The 21,995-nt window shown below is 41.4% G+C and overlaps 1 protein-coding gene across 2 annotated transcripts in view; it reads left to right on the forward strand.

Moving 5' to 3' along the window:
• DCTN2 (dynactin subunit 2) overlaps nt 1-21,995 on the forward strand; it is a 54,393-nt gene that overhangs the window by 14,590 nt on the left and 17,808 nt on the right. Inside the window, exons 1-5 of one of the 2 annotated variants that reach the window (XM_075851988.1) lie at nt 8,540-8,595; nt 10,944-11,040; nt 12,785-12,846; nt 19,217-19,315; nt 20,133-20,293. In XM_075851988.1, the coding sequence (XP_075708103.1) occupies nt 8,566-8,595; nt 10,944-11,040; nt 12,785-12,846; nt 19,217-19,315; nt 20,133-20,293 (449 nt within the window). In that variant the 5' untranslated portion in view covers nt 8,540-8,565. Of the gene's footprint in view, nt 1-8,539; nt 8,596-10,943; nt 11,041-12,784; nt 12,847-19,216; nt 19,316-20,132; nt 20,294-21,995 lie in introns of those variants that run through there. The other variant, XM_075851987.1, reaches the window with a different exon arrangement.

Genomic DNA, 21,995 nt, shown 5'->3' on the forward strand with positions numbered 1-21,995 from the left:
AAAATGTTCTAGTTTACCCAGGAAACATTATAACCAAGAAACTGACTAATAGGATTTTTAATAACTAGTCAGACATTTTTTTATTGTTGTAATTTATTATCCTACCCATTTTTCTTTTGACTGGCACAAGAGTGACTGGTAATAATAAAATGATCATAATGAATTCCGGCAGTTTGGAAAACCAAATTCTTTTCTGTGATTCTGTTGTCTTTTGGGAATCTTGTCTTCAGGTGCTGTACGCCTATTAAGTTGCCGCATGTGTATTTGTCTAATGCCAAATCTTCTCTTTTTTTTTTTTTTTTTTCTTTTCCTTTTAACTATTTATTTTATTTGTCATTCACCTCTTGGGAAAACTGCAAGGAGCTGGTAAGAAGCCTGTAATTGTCTTCTTCTCTCAGTGCTGTGCTTAGCCTGCTTGTATCTTGTCTGCAGTATTACTACATTCTTCTGTACTCTGCTAATACTATAGAAGTTTTATCCATGTGGTCATTTGTAATTTTGTGTTACTGGTAATGAAGTCTGCCGTTTGTTACCATATAAATGATACAACTGATTACACATTTTGCATGTCTTTTGGGTAGGTTTATGTGTGTTTTAATAGTGCCCCCTGTTTGGTTAATGCTGCTATGCAATTAAAATGGTTATCCCATGAAACATTTTCATACCAAAATTGATGGTAATAGCCTGTTTAAAATCATCTTCATCTTTTTTTTTATCATATAAAAATAACTTTCTCAGCTTTTCTCTTTTTGTTTGCTTTCATGTGTCCCCCTTGGTTCTGCCTCTAGTTTGTGCTGCTGATGGGCTCTAAGCAGAATCTGTCTGCCCCCCCCCCCCCCCTCTGGCAGCTGACAATATAGTCCCTTTTTACATTCCCTGCAGATGGGTAACATGGGATCCAGATTGGTAAAGCTATGTACTGTGTGACATCCACGGCATACAATAACTTAGAAACCAAATAAAAAATAAAACAAAGACTAAGGGAGCACATGCATGATTCATATCTGCTGTCAGGGTGGAGAGCTTTACAATCCTAACAAGCTGAGGAGTCTCCTTATCTATACTGCCATGCTACTGTAGAGGCTTTGCTCCCTCCCTGACAAGCAGGACAGAAAGGTATTTCTATTGGCTGCTCTGCAGTGAACAGAGGATCACTATGTAGAGACCTGGCAGTGGGGAGAGTGTCTGAGCATGTGTGTCCACCAGCACTCTGCTCATTAGGTGAACGTACAGATTTCTATACACTTTGTGGCACAATATTGTGTAAGTAAATGTCATAACTTCACTGGGTCGGTTTTTTAACCGCGTATAAATGGCAAACATTATTCATTTTTATGATCTCTACAATATAATATTTCATGGGGGGACAACCCCTTTAATTGTGAAGCCGTGATACCATACTATAAGGTTGTGTTTTTTCTCATAACCACGAATTGAGATTTAAATCAACTCAATAGCTTTACTTTTCATATAATTAAGGCTAAATCTATCTGTATAATTTCTTTAGATATCGGATGTATGTTTGGCTATATGAAACTTTTTAATATTATGGGAAAATGACATTTTCACCTACCAGCAGCCTGTAGTTCCACTTTTTACCTTTCTCTAAATATTAAGAAATATCCTCAGTCCCCACTTAAAAATCTAGTTAGAATATAGGAGGTTGATGCAGCTGCAGTATCTTTCCCTCATTGTTTGTGAGACTGCATGTTAAGAGCGGAAGTATCGGCAAGAAGACGTCCGCTTTTAGATCATGCCAGGAAAACCCTTACAGAAAGCCGCAGAGAAAAGGAATAAAACCCAAATATGCGTATTTAACACACCGCTTGTGGCTGCATTATACTGCTGTACATACTAGTCCAAACAAAGCCAATTTAAAATAAATTAATAAGAGAACATTAATCCATAAAGCATATAGCCGCTGTAATGCTTGTTTCTCAACTCACCCTCCATGACAGCACCACAGGAGGTTGAATCTCCTCCCCTAATAAGGACAGGAACACACACGCAAGAGGTTAAAAGCCCCTCCCAACCTCCTCTACTCAGTGTTTTTGCTGTCCCTGGTTGGGAGAGGCCTGCTTTGGGCTGGTGACAGGGTATGGCTTAAGGAATACTCACCAGGCGGCTGGGTTAAGAAGCCTTGCTATTTTCCCTCATTGCTGCTCCTGCTTCCCCAGGTCTCGGGACCGAATACCGCCCCTCCTGTGCCTTTTGGTAATGCTGGGATGGTTGTGGCAGGCTTCGGTCCTCTTTGGAGCTCCCTAACCTTGCCGCTTCCCCTATGGGAGAAGTTGCGATCTGCCGGCTTCAGCATGCATTCCACTCTGAGGCGCTTAGCGCCGCGTCCCTTCTGGTGTATGTGTGCACATCAGGTAACATGATGAGCTTCCAGGAAGAGGTGACGTGGGAGAGTAATAGCCCGCACCGACGATCCCAGCTGAGGTAGCCATTTCTCGCCTCCTCCATCCCATTGCTCGGCGGTCGGAACTCCCTCCCTTAGGGGAGGAACCTCAAGGTCAGATACTGTTTCAGCCTGATAAGACACATCCTTGGTCAGGTAAGACCTGTTTCTACACAGGTGTTAATTGCTAATCCTCTAAATTGGAAGCTGTGTCTCGCCCTGCTCCCTTTTGAATCCAGTGGGAAAACTGTAATAGTAAGTAGTACTATTTATTTATTTTTTACTCTGTTGCTAGGGTCGGGTTATTCATTACCCCTCCCTATGTTATATCTTTCATACGGACAAGCATACTTCTAAACCATAAAAAAATATCCCTCTGTCCATAAAGGTGCTATTTTCAACAAGAAACTACTCTCTTCTGAGAAAAAAACATTTGTCAGTTATGTACTGAAAAAGTGGTCCGAGAGGCTCAACCTTCTCTCATGAAAGATATCAAGGGGATGATGAGACAGGAGATTGTCATCCATGGCATAATTTACTCAAAATCTTGTCCCTCCTGATCCTACTCCCACTCCAAAAAAGAGAAAATTTATGATAGAAGAAGATTCTAATTCTGATATGGAAAGTTATCTTCCCTCCTATATCGGGTGAATTTTTGGTGGAAGGGGAGTTGCCTTCTGGGTCCACATCTACAGCTGAGGAAGACAGTAAATATTATTTCTCTTCAGAATATATGCAAGAATTGTTACCCGCGGTGAGATCCACTATGGGAGTGGAGGAAGTCCCCGAAACCTGCACGGTTCAAGATGATCTGTTCGCAGAGTTGAGGGTGAGAAAAAATTCAATTCTTTCCCATACACAAAAATGTAAAGAATTTAATTGAGGGGGTATGGAAATACTCAGAGCAACATCTGTCTCCCATCAGAATTTAAAGCTCTGTTTCCACTGGAAGAGGAAAAGACAAAAGGATGGATAGAGATTCTCAAGTTTGATACAGAAGTAGCTAAAGTGGGGAAGAAAACAACTCTCCCATTTGAGGATTCATCCGAGTTGAAGTAGCCACTGGACAGAGAGGCTGACAGTCTCCTGAAGAAATTATGGGAAACTTCCTCCACATCAATGCAGGTCAACATTGGAGCTACATGTGCAGGAAGGTCCATGTACCGATGGCTGGATCAGCTGGAATTCCATCTTAAAGAAGGTGCCTCTAGGGAGGGTATACGAACGTCCATGCCTTTACTCCAGAAGGCAACGGGGGTTCAGTGAGAATGGCCTCTATGGCTGCAGTAATCACTAATACTACCAGAAGAGCCCTCTGGTTAAAGATGTGGACTGGTGACCCCATCTCCAAGGCCAGACTATGAAACCTTCCTTTCCAGGGAGAATACGTTTTTGGCTCTCCCTTGATACTATATTAGAAAAATATAATCGACAAAAAGAAGACCCAGAGTGATTAAAAATAAACTGTCCTTTTGGCCCTTTTATCAAACCCAGAACTACAGGGGTAAAGGTAAATCTGGGAGATGGAGTTACCCGAAAGGTGGTAACAATTGAAACATTTTCTTTAATCAGAATCGGGGAGAAGACAAACACTGATGCCAGATGTGTAGGAGGATGGATATAGAGATTCCTTCCCTACTGGCAGAAGATTACAAAAAATCAGTGGATACTGAAAACCATATCCGATGGCTACAAGATAGCATTTCCATCTTAACCCCCTACAGGTTTGTCACAACAAATCTTCCCTCAATAACTCTTCAAATAGCCCTGAAAGAAGGTCTTCAGAAGCTGTTAAAGATGGAAGTGATTTCACCTGTTCCCATAATGGAACAAAAACAGGGTCATTATTCTCAACTCTTCCTGGTAAGGAAGCCAACCGGAACGTACAAAATAATAATACATTTAAAGCCTCTGAACAAATATGTGAAATATCGTTCTTTCAAAATGGAGTCCATAAAATCAACCATTCCTCTGATGGACCACAATTTTCTTATGGCAACCCTAGACCTTCAGGATATGTATTATCACATCCCCTTATGTACAAAAAATTCTGAGGTTTGCAGTAATCCAAGAGGACAGTATCCTCCATTATCAGTTCAATGCTCTGCCGTTTGGGATATCATCTGCTCCCAGCCCTTACAAAAAAAGTATGACGGAAGTGATGGCATACCTCAGGACACAGGATATTCACATCGTTCCATAGCTAGACGACCTATTGATAGTAGCATCCTCCACCCCTCTTCTTCTAGAAAATCAGATCCTTCAGACTTGCCAACTCCTGGAGAACCTAGGGTGGATAGTCAACAAAGTCCAACCTATCCCCCTCTTGCAGAAGTATTTTCCTAGGAACTATTCCTGGACTCTCGAGTCCAGAAGTCTTTTTTCTTCTAGAGAAAAAGATAGATCTGATGGCAAAAATATTTTCCTTCCAGAGAAAGACAACAGTATCCTTAAGAGAAGCCATGTCCATTCTAGGGTCCATGACATAGTGCATACAGTCAGTAATGTGGGCACAGGCTCACTGCAGATGTCTTCTTCAATCTGAGGTTCCCAGCAGATGGGACAGGTCCCCTCGATCCTTGGAGGAAAGAATAATCTTACCCAAGAAAGTAAAAATATCTCTCCTGGTGGCAGAATCACAAAAATCTGGAAAAAGGTATTCCCTGGCACCCTGCTCCAGTAATATCGGTGACCTCGGACGCCAGCAAGAGTGGCTGTTGAGCTATGGTACTCAAACTCCTTCCAGGGCACATGGCCTGAAAACTTGAAACGTCCATCTTAAAATTTTCTAGCGTTAAGGGCGGTGTGGGAGACACTGAAAGCCACTCATAATCTGGTCAAAAAATCCCACATAAAGTCTACTCGGACAACATGACCACTGTAGCCTTCATCCGCCATTAGTGTGGCACCAGGGGGAAAAAAACCTTCAGACATTATCAGACCAAATATTTTTTTGGCCAGCGAAACCTCTCCTATCCCTCACAGCTCTTCATCTGAAAGGATCTACCAATGTTCAGGCGGACTTCCTGAGCAGAAGAGACTTCGATCCAGGGGAATGGTGCCTACAAGACATAGTCTTTTTATATGGATCACTCAAAAATGGAGATTACCAGTGGTCGATTTATTTGCCACTCAGGGAAATACAAAAGTCCCCCTCTTCTATTCTCTCAATCCAAGAGAGCCAAGCTAAGCGATGCATTAGCACCCAGATGGAACTTTCCCCTAGCATATGCATTTCCTCCTATTCATCTTCTTCCCAGAATACTCCAGAAAGTCTGCCGAGAACCAGTCAGACTGATCTTAATAGCTCAATTTTGGCCAAAAAGGGACTGGTTTGGTCTTCTAAACAGACTAAAAATAGCAGACCCTTTTTCCTCTACCGGTGTCTCAGGATCCTCTATATCAGGGGCCGATCATACATCCAGTACCCCAGAAGTTTATTAGCTGCCTGGCTTCTGAAATCTTAGTTCTAAAGTCCAGAGGTCTCTCAGACGCGGTCATTGAGACTCTAAGGAAAAATACTATCGCGATTTATAACCAGGTAGAGAAAAAATTTATTCTTTGGTCAGGATCAGATATTCCAGATGTCCATCATCCTAACGTTGTAAAATTATTGGACTTTCTACAAGCAGGGTTAGAGAGGCTTAAAACCCAGTACTTTAAATGTTCAAATCTCAGCCCTAAGATCTTTCTTTGATGCAGATTTAGCCAATTATAGAAGGTTCTTTAAAGCAGCTTATAGGCCTTCTCCTATAGTATTCAATGTATCGCTGGTATGGGATATTAATGTAGTCCTACAAGGATTGACTATGCCCCCATTGAACCTCTTAGGGTATGTTCACACGGCCTATTTACGGACGTAAATCGGGCGTTTTTGCCCCGAATTACGTCCGAAAATAGCGCCTCAATAGCGCTGACAAACATCTGCCCATTGAAAGCAATGGGCAGACGTTTGTCTGTTCACACGAGGCGTAATTTACGCGCCGCTGTCAAATGACGGCGCGTAAATAGACGCCCGCGTCAAAGAAGTGACCTGTCACTTCTTTGGCCGTAATTGGAGCCGTTATTCATTGACTCCAATGAATAGCAGCGCCAATTACGTCTGTAATTGACGCGGCGTTCAAGCGCCTGCACATGCCGGTACGGCTGAAATTACGGCGATGTTTTCAGGCTGAAACATCCCCGTAATTTAAGCCGTTACGGACGCCCTCGTGTGAACATACCCTTAGGCCGGATTTATACGAGCGTGTGCGTTTTGCGCGCGCAAAAGGCATTTGACAGCTCCGTGTGTCATCCGTGTATGATGCGCGGCTGCGTGATTTTCACGCAGCCGCCATCATAGAGATGAGGTAGTCGACGCCCGTCACTGTCCAAGGTGCTGAAAGAGCTAACTGATCGGCAGTAACGCTTTCAACACCCTCGACAGTGAATGCCGATCACAATATACACCAACCTGTGAATAAAAAAAGACGTTCAAACTTACCATGAACTGCCTGCTTCCTCCAGTCCGGTCTCCCGGCCGTTGCCTTGGTGACGCGTCCCTCTCTTGTCATCCGGCCCCACCTCCCAGGATGACGCGGCAGGCCATGAGACCGCTGCAGCCTGTGATTGGCTGCAGCCTGTGCTTGGCCTGTGATTGGCTGCAGCTGTCACTTGGCCTGAATAGTCATCCCGGGAGGTCGGACTGGAGGAAGGAGCCGGGACTTATCGGTAAGTTCGAACTTCTGTTTTTTTTTTACACGTATATGTATATTGTGATCGAAAGTCACTGTCCATGGTGCTGAAACCGTTAAAGTCTTTGAGCACCGTGGGCAGTGACTGTCTCCTGACGTCGTGTACCCGAACATTTTTTGCCGGGTTCGGTCAAAACGAGTTCGGCCGAACCCGGTGAAGTTCGGTGCGCTCATCTCTAATTTGACACTCCGTTTGGATGTTTGTAAACAGAAAAGCACGTGGTGCTTTTCTGTTTACATTCATCCTTTTGACAGCTCTTGCGTGATTTTCGCGCATGCAACGCAGTAGCGTCCGTGTGGCATGCATTGTTTTCACGCACCCATTGACTTCAATGGGTGCGTGTTGCGTGAAAAACGCACGATTATAGAACATGTCGTGAGTTTTACGCAACGCACTCACCCTGCGCAAAATTCACGCATCGTCTAAACTGCCCCATAGAGTAATATAGGTGCGTACGACACGCGTGAAAAGCACGCGCGTCGCACGCGCGTATATTACGCTCGTGTAAATGAGGCCTTACTCTCATCGACAAACTACTTTCCAGGAAAGCTTTTTTTTTTTTCTAGTTGCAATAATCTCTGCCCGTAGGGTTAGTGAATTACAGGCCCTCTCCATCAGAGAACCATATCTAAGAATTTTAAGAGATAGTTATTCTTCATCCTGATCCTGCTTTTCTTCCCAAAGTCGTTTCAGATTTCCATATAACTCAGGATATAATATTACCGTCTTTTTATCTGCAGCCTTCTCGTGAAACAGAGAAACAATTTCATACCTTAGACGTCCATAGAATCATTCTACAATATATATAAATTACACAAAGTTGGAGCCAAGACCTAAATCTCTTCGTACAATTTTGGAGGTCCAATAAAGGCAAGAAGCTTTCAAAAAATACCATTGCCAACTGGCTCAAGAGAACTATAAGTGAAACTTACCAAATTCAAGGTCTTACAGCTCCAGAGAAACTTGGAGCTCATTCCACTAGAGCCATGACTGCATCATGGGCTAAAAAAGGGAATTAATCTGTGGAGCGGATCTGCAAAGCTGCAACATGGTCCTCTATCCACACATTTACTAAACATTATAGACTGAACTTATCCTTCAGCGGAGATCTTTTTCAGTAGAAGGGTCCTCCATACTGTAATCCCTCCCTAATGAGTTTTTTGGCATTCCTCCTGTGGTGCGGTCATGAAGGGTGAGGTTGAGAAAGTAGAATTAATACTTACCGTTAATTCTGTTTCTACAAAACCCTCCATGACCGCACCGTTATATGTATGTTCGATTGATGTATATTCATATAAATATATGTAAGCATTTAATCTTTGTGGTTATTTGAAATAAACTGAGTAGAGGAGGTGGGGAGGGGCTTTTAACTTCTTGCGTGTGTTCCTGTCTCTATTAGGGGAGGAGATTCAACCTGCTGTGGTGCTGTCATGGAGGGTTTAATAGAAACCGAATTAAGGGTAAGTATTCTACTTTTCTATAGGGTACAGAGCAGTATGTGACACTTGATGGGGTGCAATGCTGCTACAAAGTAACATTGCTCACTGCTGAGTTTCATATTCAAAGCCCCAGTCTACAAATAGAAAGCCGTGTATGTCAGATATATTTTTGCCGGTAGTACATCCTGTTACGCTTTTTACGCGTGCCAAGCCTGATCAGACTATATGATGAACATCCTGTTTGGCCATTACTTGTGTGGATAAATAATCTGGCCACCAGGTTGCTATAGACTTCTGCTCTCATGGGTCCCTGTTTACACTACAGTTGAGAGGGGGTTATTCATTTTGCTTCTTTAATTTTAAAATTTTCAGAATTTCAAATAAGCACCCACTTCCCTACTCGGGTATTACATATTTTGGTCCCAATTTTGTGATGATATGCCACCCCAATATTGATAAGTCATTGACGTTATTGGGTTGTTGCCATGTATTTGCATGTTTTGTGATTTGATATTCAGTAAAGTTTTTCCTTTTATCCTCGAAAGGTGTCCCCTTGTTTTCATGTCCTCCTTTTCTTGGTTTGTTTTGTGTTCTGCTATGTGACATGTTGCTTTGTGTCTATCTAGTGGTGTATGCCGCCCTACCTATGTTTAACCTTAAACTGGCACTATACATAAGATGAAAGTCGCCTGAAATACCTGATTTTGTCCGATTTTTTTTTTAACATTTTCAGGCAAACAAACCAATGTCTGCTGAAAAAGTGAGCAGTCAAGTTGGATTTTGTCGGCCTGTCATTGGTTGAAACTATCCATATATGGCATGATTGACCAGCTAATGGGTCATTCTTTGCCACTTTTTTTTTGTTTTTTTTTTTATTTTTTTGAAACCGTCTCTGATCAGCCAGTTCAGTCTGGCATTTTAATGGTCGGATAAAAAAGCGATCCGACCATCCAGTTCTCTGTCGCACTTTCATGTATTTTTGACAACATCGACTGTCCCCAGAAGGCCCTCTTCACATCGTGTTTATGAACGTTTATCTTGTACGTTGGGAAAGCTCCTGATGTACACCATAAACATTTTTTTTTAATGATGGAATAGTGTAGTAGTCTACACCATTTCATCCTGAAAGATCAAGCAAAAATTATAACGCGCAGTATATCCGTTTTTTTTAACATGGTAGCCTATGGTGACAAATGCCACTGTTAGGCATTCGTTTCAGGTTTATGTTCAATGTATACATTGAGCAGCTCCAGTGACCTAACTGTACATATATTGAGAGTTATGTCATTGGAGTTTCCTGCACAGCTTCTCTACCTGGGAACTCGGGCCCTGGGGTAGCTCCTGAAGTCACTGTCCATATATAGACAGTGATGTCAGGAGTTTCCACAGCGCCGAAGTCCCCAGGCAAAGCGCTAGCTGACCAAAGTCCATAGGCGATGTATTCCATACAGTGGGATAGGTTGCAGCCTGCCATCTGCGCGTATACTTCAAGAGTCCTCCCTACGTATATCTCCAACTGAAAGCCAAAACGCGGTGTGAAGGCCATAAATTCAAAGTGGTCTATCAGGATTATCCAGTATTCGTTTAAAACATATCCAACATACCTCCGTTTTTAAAGAGTAGCCTTAGTTAAATATAATACATTAATATTTACATATAATTACAATGAATAGACGCCCTGTGGCTGCTGTAGAGGCTCCCTTTATACCTTTGTTCTACCTCTTGTATATATGATCACTGGACCCTGTGATTCCTTGGTGTCTGGGTATGAAGATTACGATTTTTATTATGCTACCCCCTCTATGTGCACATCAGGAGAAGTCCTTATCCAAGTCTCAAATTCAGGCTGGTAAATACAAGCAGAATAGCTGTTTAACAAATCCACTGTCTTGCTTTTCATCTGCGTAGATGCTTGCAGTTGCTCTAGTTTTCTCTTTTGCATGGATGTTATAAGCTCCACTTTGTTCGTATGTATTGGATATTGTGTATATTTCTTTAATGATGTAATACTGAATTTTGGCCAGCAGATGTAATACATTTGGCTGTTGGTTTCTCTACAGTGCAGGGCTACGACATTTCTGTATAGATAGTGAGATAATTTTTCAGAAGTACAGTACGTATACTTACACCCATCATGTTTTCTTTATCTCCTGACTATTCCATTATCCTAAAAAAAGACAACTCCCCTACATTGCCTGATATCTGAAAAATCACCATTAATTCCATTACCTAATGTTTCTATTGAACTTTCTGCTCTTGATCTGTATTTTACTTTTTAATTCTTCCTTTTTATTTTTTGTTCATGAAAAGTTGTAGGGTATAGAATAAAGGTAGTCCTGGCACACTAACTGTCGCCATTGTTTATGTAGGAGGAGCTCACCAGCACTAGTGTGGAGCACATTATCGTCAACCCCAATGCTGCTTATGACAAATTTAAGGACAAGAAGGTTGGAACTAAAGGGCTCGGTAAGTGTGAAATTCCTCTATCCAGGTATTGAGACAACACATGAATAGCGTTAATATCGGACTTCATACCCACACAGTTAATACATCCGGCCCAAAAAAATCAAGTGGGTTTTTAGTCCGTTCCATTGTGGGTTGGTAAAGCACATTTTAAAGAGACATGAGTGGGTTTACAGGGTTTTCTTGCTCAATAGTTAAAAAAAAAAACACTATAGTGAGTGACAACTTTTGTTGTCCGCAACTGTATCACAAACGCTTTGTATGAGATGTCAAGTTATGGAAATCTCTAAACAGTGCAGTGTGTATTCAGATGCATACATACCGCCTTTATTTTGGGGGATCTGTGGGGGGCTCACAGAGCGCACAGTGGCAGTTCAGAGGATAATCTAAAGCCTCATGCACACGACCGTAGTGTTTTTCTGGTCCGCAAATTCCAGGACCGTGTTCCGTGAAATGTCATCCGCAGTTCATCCGTATGTAATCCGCAAAATGCGGATGAAAAAAAAAAAAGCCTAGGTAAAACAGGATGACGACAGAACTCATTCCCGGTCGTCGCCTAGCAACACTTCCGCAAATCCGCAAAACTGCGGATGACACACGGAGGTGTATCCGCAATTTCCACGGGCCCATTGACTTCTATTGGCATGTCCGCATCGAATTTGCGGCCCGTAATAAGACATGTCCTGAGTTTCTGCGGCACGGATTTGCGGACATGCGGAGACCCGTGAAAACACGGATAGTGTGTATGGGCCCATAGAAATGAATGGGTCCGCAATTCTCCCATGGATTTGCGGGGGAATTGCGGACGCAAAAACACGGTCGTGTGCATGAGGCCTAAGGTAAAACTCGTGCGTGCGTGTGTCAGACATTTCTTAATGGCTACTGCTTGTCCAGACTTGGATACTTTCCATAGAACAGTGTACTAGTGTAACCATGAAAGGGGTTCTGGAACATGACATCAAGAAATCGGTTCCCTCCACTGTCTCTGAATAAGATCAGGCTCCTCTGGGAGGAGGTAGACGAGACTAAAGGATCACTATCTGACTTTTAGCAGCTGTGCACTGCCAGCCTAATATGTCTCTGCTGCCCATTTAAAATATATTGTGCGATCCATGTCATAGAGCTAGGAGGCGGCTTTGAAGGCATAAATGGGCCCACAAACCCTTATAAATGTAGTGTATATAAAAATTAAAGCTTTTTCTGCCCTAGACATTGTATATGACTCCACCCTATACTTATGCCTTGCTGGTATGTTTTGTTGCTTCCTAACCACCCAGTTTCTCCGGCACACGCTGCCCGAAAAGGATTCAAAAACCTAAAAAGGAGGAAACCAGTAATTCTCCATAACAGTCCTGCCCCCCGAACATCACTAATTTGACTCCATATACATGCATACATATATAGCGCGCACACTTTCTACATTAGGCAGTAACGAGTGTAGATTGTTAAAGAGGTTTATAAAGATGTTTCCTCGATGTTAGAAGTATTAGAGTTGGCGAAAGCTGCGATTCCATCGCAAATCAGAAAAAAAGACCAACTTTTTTTTGTTTAAAAATAATAGTTAATGCTTAAAAAGTTGCGCCTGATCATTAGACAAGTGACTTAACAAATCAATTGTACAAATTTCTCTATAAAGTCCACTGCTGTGGGAGACGTGTCAATCATTTCTGTAGTTTCCTCAGAATTGTATAAAGTTTTTCATATTTCACCGTTTTCTGCTGACCAGTTACCTGTGTCTTCTCACCAGATTTCTCTGACCGTATAAGCAAGGCAAAGCGGACCGGATATGAATCTGGGGAGTATGAAATTGTGAGTTTTGTGTTATATCCATGTCCTTTTATTTTTATTTGATACTTTGTAATTTTGCCTCTGTTTCTCAAATTGAGAGTCATGTGTAATATTCAATGGAACATTTATTAGATAACTCTTCTTATTTTTTAGATATATTTTGTGCTGATGTCTGGTGACTGTGGCAGGTTATGAGTTTGACTGGGGCGGTACACCTGTCAAACCCTAACGCAGGTGTCCTAAGGCGACCCCAGGGAGGACAGAAACCTCCCATGGAGCAGAAGGGCATATATTAGTTTTTCAAGGCAGATCTTGGCTGTTGATCTAATTTATCATGTGTTACATTGTGATGGCAGTTTAGTGAGTTGCCACTTATTAACCAATTCCCGTTTTGCGCCGTAATAGTACGTCCAAGCAAGCCCACCTACTATTACGATGCATTAACCCCTTAGTGATCAGCAATATGCTTTTTCACAGGGGCCTTTAAGCTAGGCCGCCGCCTGTTCACTGCGGCCGAGTCGAAATCCTGCACGGGTGTCCCGTGCAGGCTGGAGTGAATGCTCGACTGTTTAATGACAGCCGGACTCCTACTCCAACGGTAACGATCGAAGTTTATGTAGATCGCAGACGTTTAACCCCTTAAATTCTGCAGTCAGTAGTGACAGCAACATTTAAGTTGTTTACAGAGGGAGGGCGCTCTCTCTCACCCATCGGCGGCCCGCAAATGCAATCGCGGCCCTCCTATGGTGTGCCATGGCAGGGAGGGGCTTAGTAAAGGCCCCCAGGCCTGCCCCGACTATATTCCTATTAGGCCGTGCCTGAGGAATGTTCTAATAGATTGCCTGTCGGTTTTACACTAGCCGGCAATAATGCTTTGGTATACTAAGTATACCAAAGCATTATATCTGTGATCTAAAGTGGAGTCCCCTAGTGAGACTAAAAAAATAATGAATTAATGTTAAATAAAAATTTCAGTAAAAAAAAAAAATGCATTTTTTTTTTCATAAAAAGTGGTTTTATTTAGTAAGTGTAAAAAAGAAATAAGTACACATATATGGTATAGCCGCGACTGTAACGACCAAAGCAATAAAGTTAACGTAATTTAACCCGCAAGGTAACGCCGTAAAAAAAACAATAGTGAAATAGCTTTTTTCCACATTACATTACATAAGTCATAATAAAAGTTAATCAGTAAGTCCCATGTACCCCAAAAAAGTACCAATGAAAACTACGTCTCGTCCCGCAAAAAACAAGCCCATATATCCCTACATATGACGGCTCTTGGAAAGCGACGATGCAAAAACAAATAATTAAAGTTCAAAAGATTTTTTATTGTGTGAACGTCGTACAACGCAAAAAACCTAGACATATGTGGTATCTTCAAAATCGTTCCAACCCAAAGAATAAAGGTAACATGTTATTTACGCTGCATGGTGAATGGTGTGAATTTAAAACGCAAGGAACAATGGTGGAATATCAGTTTGTTTTTTTCTATTCCCCCCCCCCCTCCCAAAAAAAAAGTTAGTAAAAGTTAATAAAAAAATTATATGTACTCCAAGATGGTGCCATTAAAAAGTACAACTAATCCCGCAAAAAAACAAGTCCTCATACAGCTATGTCGACAGGAAAATAAAAGTTACAGCTCTTTGAATGCAACTATAGAAAAATGAAAAAAAAAAAATGGCTTATTAGGGCCTAAAATAGAATGGGCACTAAGGGGTTAATGGTAAATGAAACCGTACCAGAATTGCTGTTTTTGGCCAACTAGCCTCTCAACAATGAAGTAAAAAGTAATCAAAAAAACAAAACGCACGTACCCTAAAATGGTGCCAATTAAAACGACAGCTTGTCTCACAAAAAACAAGCCCTCGCACCGCTCCATCAATGGAAAAATCAAAAAGTTATGAATCTGAACGCAATGATGCAAATTAATGTCCAACGATTTTTCGCCCCAAACCCCACGTCGGCGTTTGCTAGATCCCAGAGGTGGACCCCGTAAATGCAGCAGGACCTTGTGTTGCATATGGGGCTTGAAGCCAACGATTAGGCAATACTAGAGTGTGGATATTTTGTAGAAAATAACCCGATTTACCATATAGCCGTGTCCCATGGTACAAACATCAGAGCCTTTGCAATTGTGAACCAATGCTGTGTAAATCAATAAATTAGGTCTCAAATGCGCATGGCGCTCTTTCATGTCTGAGCCCTGTCGTTTTGTCAATGAAAAAGATTAGGGCCACATGCAGGGTGTTTCTGAAATCAGTAACACTGCATAATAAAGTCATCTTTTCACAGTGGCAGAAGCTGGGCACAACAACATATTGGACATTGAAATGTCTATATCTATCGAAAAATGAAAATTTTCACCCTGCAACATCCATTTTGCACAAATTTTTGCAAAACACCGGTGTGGTCAAAATATTCTGTACACCCCTAGATGAATGTCTTGAGGAATGTAGTTTCAAAAATAGGGTCACTTCTCTGGTGTTTCCACTGTACCTCAGGGCAACGCAACATCAAAAAAACATTCCAGTAAAATCTGTACTACAAAAACCAAATTGCGCTTCAGTCCTGCCGTGTGTTCACACAGAAATCCACGACCACATATGCGTATTTCCATACTCGGGAGGATTTTTGTAACAAATGTTGTGGTGCCTTTTTCTCCTGTATTCCTTGTGAAAATGGAACATTTGAACCAAAACTACAAGTTTTTGGAAATAAAATAATTTTCTGTTTTTATGGCTTAATTCTAATAAAATCTATGAAACACCTGTGGGGTCCAAATGCTCACTACACCCCTAGAAGAATTCTCTGAGTGGTTTAGATTCCTAAATGGATGCACTTTTTGGGGGTTTCCACTGTACTGGTAATGCAGGCTTTGCAAAACAATAGTGAAAAACATCCTAATCAAAAGGAGGCCCCAAAATCCACAAGGTGCTTCTTCATTTGTGAGGCCTGTGTTTGAGTCAAGTAGCATAGTAGGGCCACATGAGATTTCTGAACACCGGTTACAGAAATACATTTATTAAAATTAAATATTTGCAAAATTCTGTTTAACACCTAAAGGGTTAACAAATGTGCTATGTTTTGAATACTGTGATGGGTGCAGTTTTTTAAATGCATTTTTTTGGGGGGGGGGGTGTTCTAATTTATAGGTCTCTCAAAGCTACTTCAGGGTTGCCTAAAAGAAAATAGGTTTTGCAAGTTTTTGTTTAAAAATCGGTATAACCGCTAGTAAACTTATATAGCCTTTTATAACGTCCTAAGACAGTAAAGTAAATGTAAAAATATTATGTCCACATAAAGAAGACCTATGGTAAGTCTTATTTATTTAAAAATTTGTGTGGTATTATTTATTTTAAAAGCAGAGGATTTTAAATCTCAGAATCACTTGGATAGGTAAAACCATTCCATAGTTGTTACCACATAAAGTGACACATGACCGATTTGAAAACACAGCGGCCTCACAGCTTAGCATTGTAATACATGAATGTATGAGAGCGGGGCTGCCGCTGTGTAATACAGCCGTTGCCACGCTCCTGAGTCCTGATTAGTGCGCGCGGTCAGCATGAGGTGATGCGGCCGGCGCTGCACTAATGAGCGCCGGCACTGAAGACCGAACATGGCAGGCGCACTGCAAAACACCCCCATGTTCTGTCTTCAGTGCCTGCCACATCAACTTATGCTGACCGCGCGCGCACTTACTGTCAGGAACGGCGTAACAGCTGTATTACACAGCCGCAGCCTCGCTCTAAGGCTATGTTCACACTGAGTATTTTGGGGGAGGAATATCTGCCTCAAAATTCCATTTGGAACTTTGAGGCAGATATTCCTCTCCCTGCACACCGATTTTCGTGGCGATTATCGCGCCGTTTTTCGCCCACGGCCATTGAGCACCGCGGGCATAAAACAGCGAGATATACGCTTTCTCCTGCCTCCCATTGAAGTCAATGGGAGATCGGAGGCGGAAGCGCCCGAAGATAGGGCATGTCGCTTCTTTTTCCCGCGAGGCAGTTTTACTGCTCGCGGGAAAAAGACGCCGACGCCTCCCATTGAAATCAATGGGAGGCGTTCTCGGGCCGTTTTTGCAGAGTTTTGCGACGCGGTTTCCGCGTCAAAAAACTCGGCAAAATACCCTGTGTGAACATAGCCTTACAGCGGAGAGCAGAAAAACCTCTCCTCTCCGCCGTTATTCCCCTGAATGCTGCGATCAAAGCTGACTGCAGTATTCAAGGGGGAAATGAGAAGTGGGGATGCCCCTTGGGTCTCGTCATAAGGAATCTCTGTGACGCGATTGAGGGACATACCAAGGACCCCAGGGCTGTCCTAACATATTTCCTGTTAGGGCATACTTAGGTATGTCCTATCAACTGCCTGTGTACTAGACATACACAGGCTAATGTACTGGCATATAGATATATGCCAGTACATTAAAGTTTAAAAATAAAAAAGTAAAAACAAAGTAATGTTAAATTAAATAAAATACACATACACATTTTTTACAATAAACATAAAAATAAGTCTCAATACATAAATTATACACATGTTCGCTATTAGCGCGGCCGTAATAACCTGCACAATTTTTTTGCGTTATTTATGATGTGTACGCTACACAAAAATAAAATAAATTATTTTTCACTTATTAATGTAAGGCACGAGGTGTGATGATGATTTTAACCTCCATGTGCCTCACATTGATAGTAATTAACCCCATCATGTACCTCACACATTAACCCAATGTAGTCCATTATGACTGAGAAACATGATAGGGTTAATTACTATTAATGTGAGGCACATTCAAAATTCATCACACCTCGCGCCTCACATCAGAAAATGAAAGAACTTATTTTTTCTTTTTTATTACTGTTGGCAAAGTATCGTTTTGGTATCGCAAATCGCAATACTACACAAAATATCGGTATCGAAGTCCAAATTCTGGTATCGTGACATCCCTACCCCTTAATGACCGGGCCATTTTGCACGTTAATGACCAAGGATTATTCTTTGTCTTCTCACGGTCGCATTCCAAGAATCGTAAATTATTTTTTTTTTATTCCGTCAACATAACCGTTGTATGTGGGCTTGTTTTTTGTGGGACGAGTTCAATTGCACCACATTTTGATGCATATATCGATTTAACTTTTATTAACTTTATTTTAGGAGAGAATTGAAAATAAGCGGCTATTCCAGCATGGATTTTCACGTTTATAAATGTACGCCGTTTACTATGCAGCGTAAATAGCTTGATACCTTTATTCTATGGGTCGGGACGATTACGAGGATACCACTTTTAGAAAAAAATTACTTGTTTTTGCATCGCTGCATTCCAAGATCCGTAACTTTATTTTTTATTTTTCTGTCAATGTGGCCATATGTGGGCTTGATTTTTGCGGGCCAAAGTGTAGTTCTCATTAGTATTATTTTGGAGTACATAGGACTTATTTAACTTTCTTTTTTTATTTTATTTAACATTTTTATGGGGGGAGTGGGAGAAAAGAGTTTTTCAGTTATTTTCGGGTTTTTTTGGACGCCGTTTATCCGGCGGTTTAATTAATGTGTTAATTTTATTGTTGGAGTCGTTACGATTGCGGTGATACCATATGTGTTGTTTGTTTTGACACTTTTACTAAATAAAATCACTTTTTGGGGAAAAAAAAGGCTTGCTTTCTACTATAATATAAATATATATATATATATATATATATATATATATATATATATATATTTATATATTATTATTTTTATTTATTTTGAAGTTTTTTTCCATAAACTTTACCTGCTTTACATTTTATTTTATTATTAGTTCCACCGGGGGACTTCACCATGCGATCTGCTGATCGCTTATATAATGCTTTGGTATACTTAGTATACCAAAGCATTATTACCCGTCAGTGTAAAACTGTCTGGCATGGTTAGGCCCCCAACTGCCATGGAAACCCAACGGCCCCCCACGATTTATTTGCGGGGGTGCCGATGGGATTACAAAGTTATCCCCATCTGTCAAACATATTAGATGCCGCTTTCACTATTGACAGCGGCATCTAATGGGTTAGACTGATGGAATCGGAGCACGCTCAGAGTTTGGCAGGAGCAAGGCTGTGTATAACACTACCCACGAAATCAGAGGATGGATATATCCGTCCTTAGCTCCTGCATATGACTGACATATCCGTCCTTCGTCGTTAAGGGGTTAAAGTAATGTAATGATTTCTTGTTTTGTGCAACAGTGTTAAAAGGATTTTTCCACAATATTATCTTCTGACTTGTCAGCAGGACTTCTCTGTGGAGTTCCACAAACTTTGCTTTTCTCCAGTGTCTGGCAGTCCGTTCTCCCATTTGTTGTCTTATTTGAATTCATGTCGTCTTCATGGTGCATTTCTTCTTTGTGTAGTTGGGGGAAGGAATAGGACTGAAAGAAACCCCACAGCAGAAATATCAACGGCTCCTGCATGAAGTCCAGGAACTGACCCAAGAGGTGGAAAAAATACAGGTAAGCTGCCATTAGCACTCACACTGCTCTGTAGAACTGACTTTCCGGTAGCAAGAAAGTTTTATATATATAACCTGCCTTATGTCTAACAAAAGAAATATATATATATATATATATATATATATATATATATATATATGCACACGATTATAATGTAGCCAGTTCTGAAAATGTATCTTCTGCCTAAATGATTTCATTATTACGGACATTAACAAGGCGCAGAAATAATGCATGGAGTCAGGCAAACATTCTTCTAAAGACTCACGCAAAACAAGAAATATTTTGTATTTAACACAAAAACATCACAAAACCAGTTTCAGTATTAAGATTAAAAGTTATCTCCTAACTACAGGATAGGTGATAAAATGCTGATTGGTGGGGGTCCGACCACTGGGACCCACACCGATCACGAGAACGGGGGTCTCCTTCATCCGAATGAATGGAGCGGCAGGTTGTGCTTGCGCCCTGCTGCTCCATTCATTCTCTATGGCACTTACAGAGACCGTGCCATAGAGAATTAATGGAGCAGCAGGGCGCAAGCGCAAACTGTCGCTCCATTCGGATGAACGGGACCCCCGTTCTCGTAATTGTTGGGGGTCCCAGCGGTCGGACCCCCACCAATCGGCGTTTTATCACCTATCCTGTGGTTAGGAGATTGCTTTTAATCTTGAGACAACCCCTTTAACTAGCAACATGTAAAGCATTTATATAGACCAATACGGAGGGGAACTAGAAACAGATTATAATGCCTTTACGACAAATGTTTACTATATGTAAGTGGATATCCATCAATATTTTTTGGGCTTTAACCACACAGAGCACTGTCAAGGAATCTGCCGCTGAAGAAAAACTGACTCCAGTCGCGTTGGCTAAACAAGTAGCTGCTTTGAAACAGCAGTTAGTGTCCAACCACTTAGAGAAGCTGCTGGGTCCTGATGCTGCGATCAACCTGACCGATCCGGATGGAGCACTTGCAAAGTAAGTAACTTCTCTCTGTCTTCACTTCCTCTCCATTGTAAGATGGTCTGTTCTACATTTTCATCGACTGCTAGGTGAAAGACGCCAAGACACAATCAGTATTGATTTGATCTTTCGATCATATTATAGAACAGGAGGAGCTGAGCAGATTGATAGAGTGGGAAAAAATTCAGTGTAACTAGCTCCATAACAACGTGACAAATTCTTTTCAAGGGTAGTTTTAGTCACTTTCATTGGACATCACGTCCGATTGAAGCATCTTTATCCTAAAATATTTTTTTCCCCTTTATATTCTCTACATTTTAGAATTCTATTTATGTCATTTGGACTTTTAAGTTCATATTATATTATTATAGTTTTTATTGTGTTCTCTTAAAACCGCTAATAGTTTAGTTTGTAGAGAGACCTATTAATGGAAGAGGAACTCAAGGAAATGTTCTATACTAGTGGGGGTAATGGCATACACATCAGCCCCAAGTGTCTCAGTGGATTGGCTGCAATGAAAGCACTTCATCGTTATGTGGAATCGCTTGGTTTATCACATGAGCCATCTTAGCCAGTTAGCAGCTCAGAAAATTAACCTTTTTAAAGCTTCTGTCTGGCTGTGATAAACCATGTGATTCTACAGAACCATGAAGTTCCTTTTCAGCCTCCCCTGTTTTGGCATTTTGGGGGCTGTTTAGTGGATGTAATTGTACCCATTAGTATGACTCTTAGGCCTCATGTACACGACCGTAATTTTTATCTGCAATTACGGATACGTAGTTGCAGCTAAAAATACTTTTCCATTCGTTTCCATGGCTCATGGACACCTTCCCGCATATTTACGGATTAGTGTGGGCCGTAGAACTGACCCTTAAGAAATAGGACATGGCTTATTTTTTTGAATTTGCGGACCGTGCTCCCATACTTTATAATGGGAGCACGGCCCGCAAATGCGGATGACAGTCCGCAGCCATCCATGCACCCGTTTACGGCTGTGTGCAGGGGCCCTTATTAGTGCATCATACTGATGCCCATATTTTAACAGGTTTGTTCTATTAACAAACTTTGCATAAATCAATAGAACAAGCAAATATTAGAAACACTTTAATATATCTTATTAGAGTAAAATGCCTATATCTGCAGTTATCTGCCGCGCGCGCCTGTCCCAAATTTTCACTTAGTCCGCTAAATCCGTCTCCTCGAGACGGGACAGAATATAAACTCACCAGAAAATCAGGTAACACTAGTCTATGGTGCGGAGCAGGTCAGGTGCAGAGTGAGAGTCAGAAAGGAGACACAGATGCTGGTAAGAGTCATATCTCACTACAGTGCTGGATTCTCAGCTACACTACTTATTACTGCTGTATAACCTTCAACATGCTGCTGCAGCTTCTATATATGTGATATGAGAGTAGAATCCTGCTATGTGTGCAGTGTATAGAGGTCATGATAGCAGAAAGGCACCGCCACTAGCTCTGAGAAGAGTGAGAATTAGAGTGTGCTGAGGAAAAAATTGCTTAAAAAAAAAAATACACGTCATATAATGGCCAGAAATAGTGTTATTTCTCATGTGCACACATGACTGCTCATTCTGAAGTCACCTGAAAGGTTAGGAACGATTTTAAGCGGACATAGAAATGTTATTTTTTATTTTTTTCCTTATATTGGGATCCGCTCACCATCTTTAACGACAGTCCGATTGTCTCCTGATTTATCC

This window comes from Rhinoderma darwinii, chromosome 2 (genome assembly GCF_050947455.1).
Source record: "Rhinoderma darwinii isolate aRhiDar2 chromosome 2, aRhiDar2.hap1, whole genome shotgun sequence".
Lineage (NCBI taxonomy): Eukaryota > Metazoa > Chordata > Amphibia > Anura > Rhinodermatidae > Rhinoderma > Rhinoderma darwinii.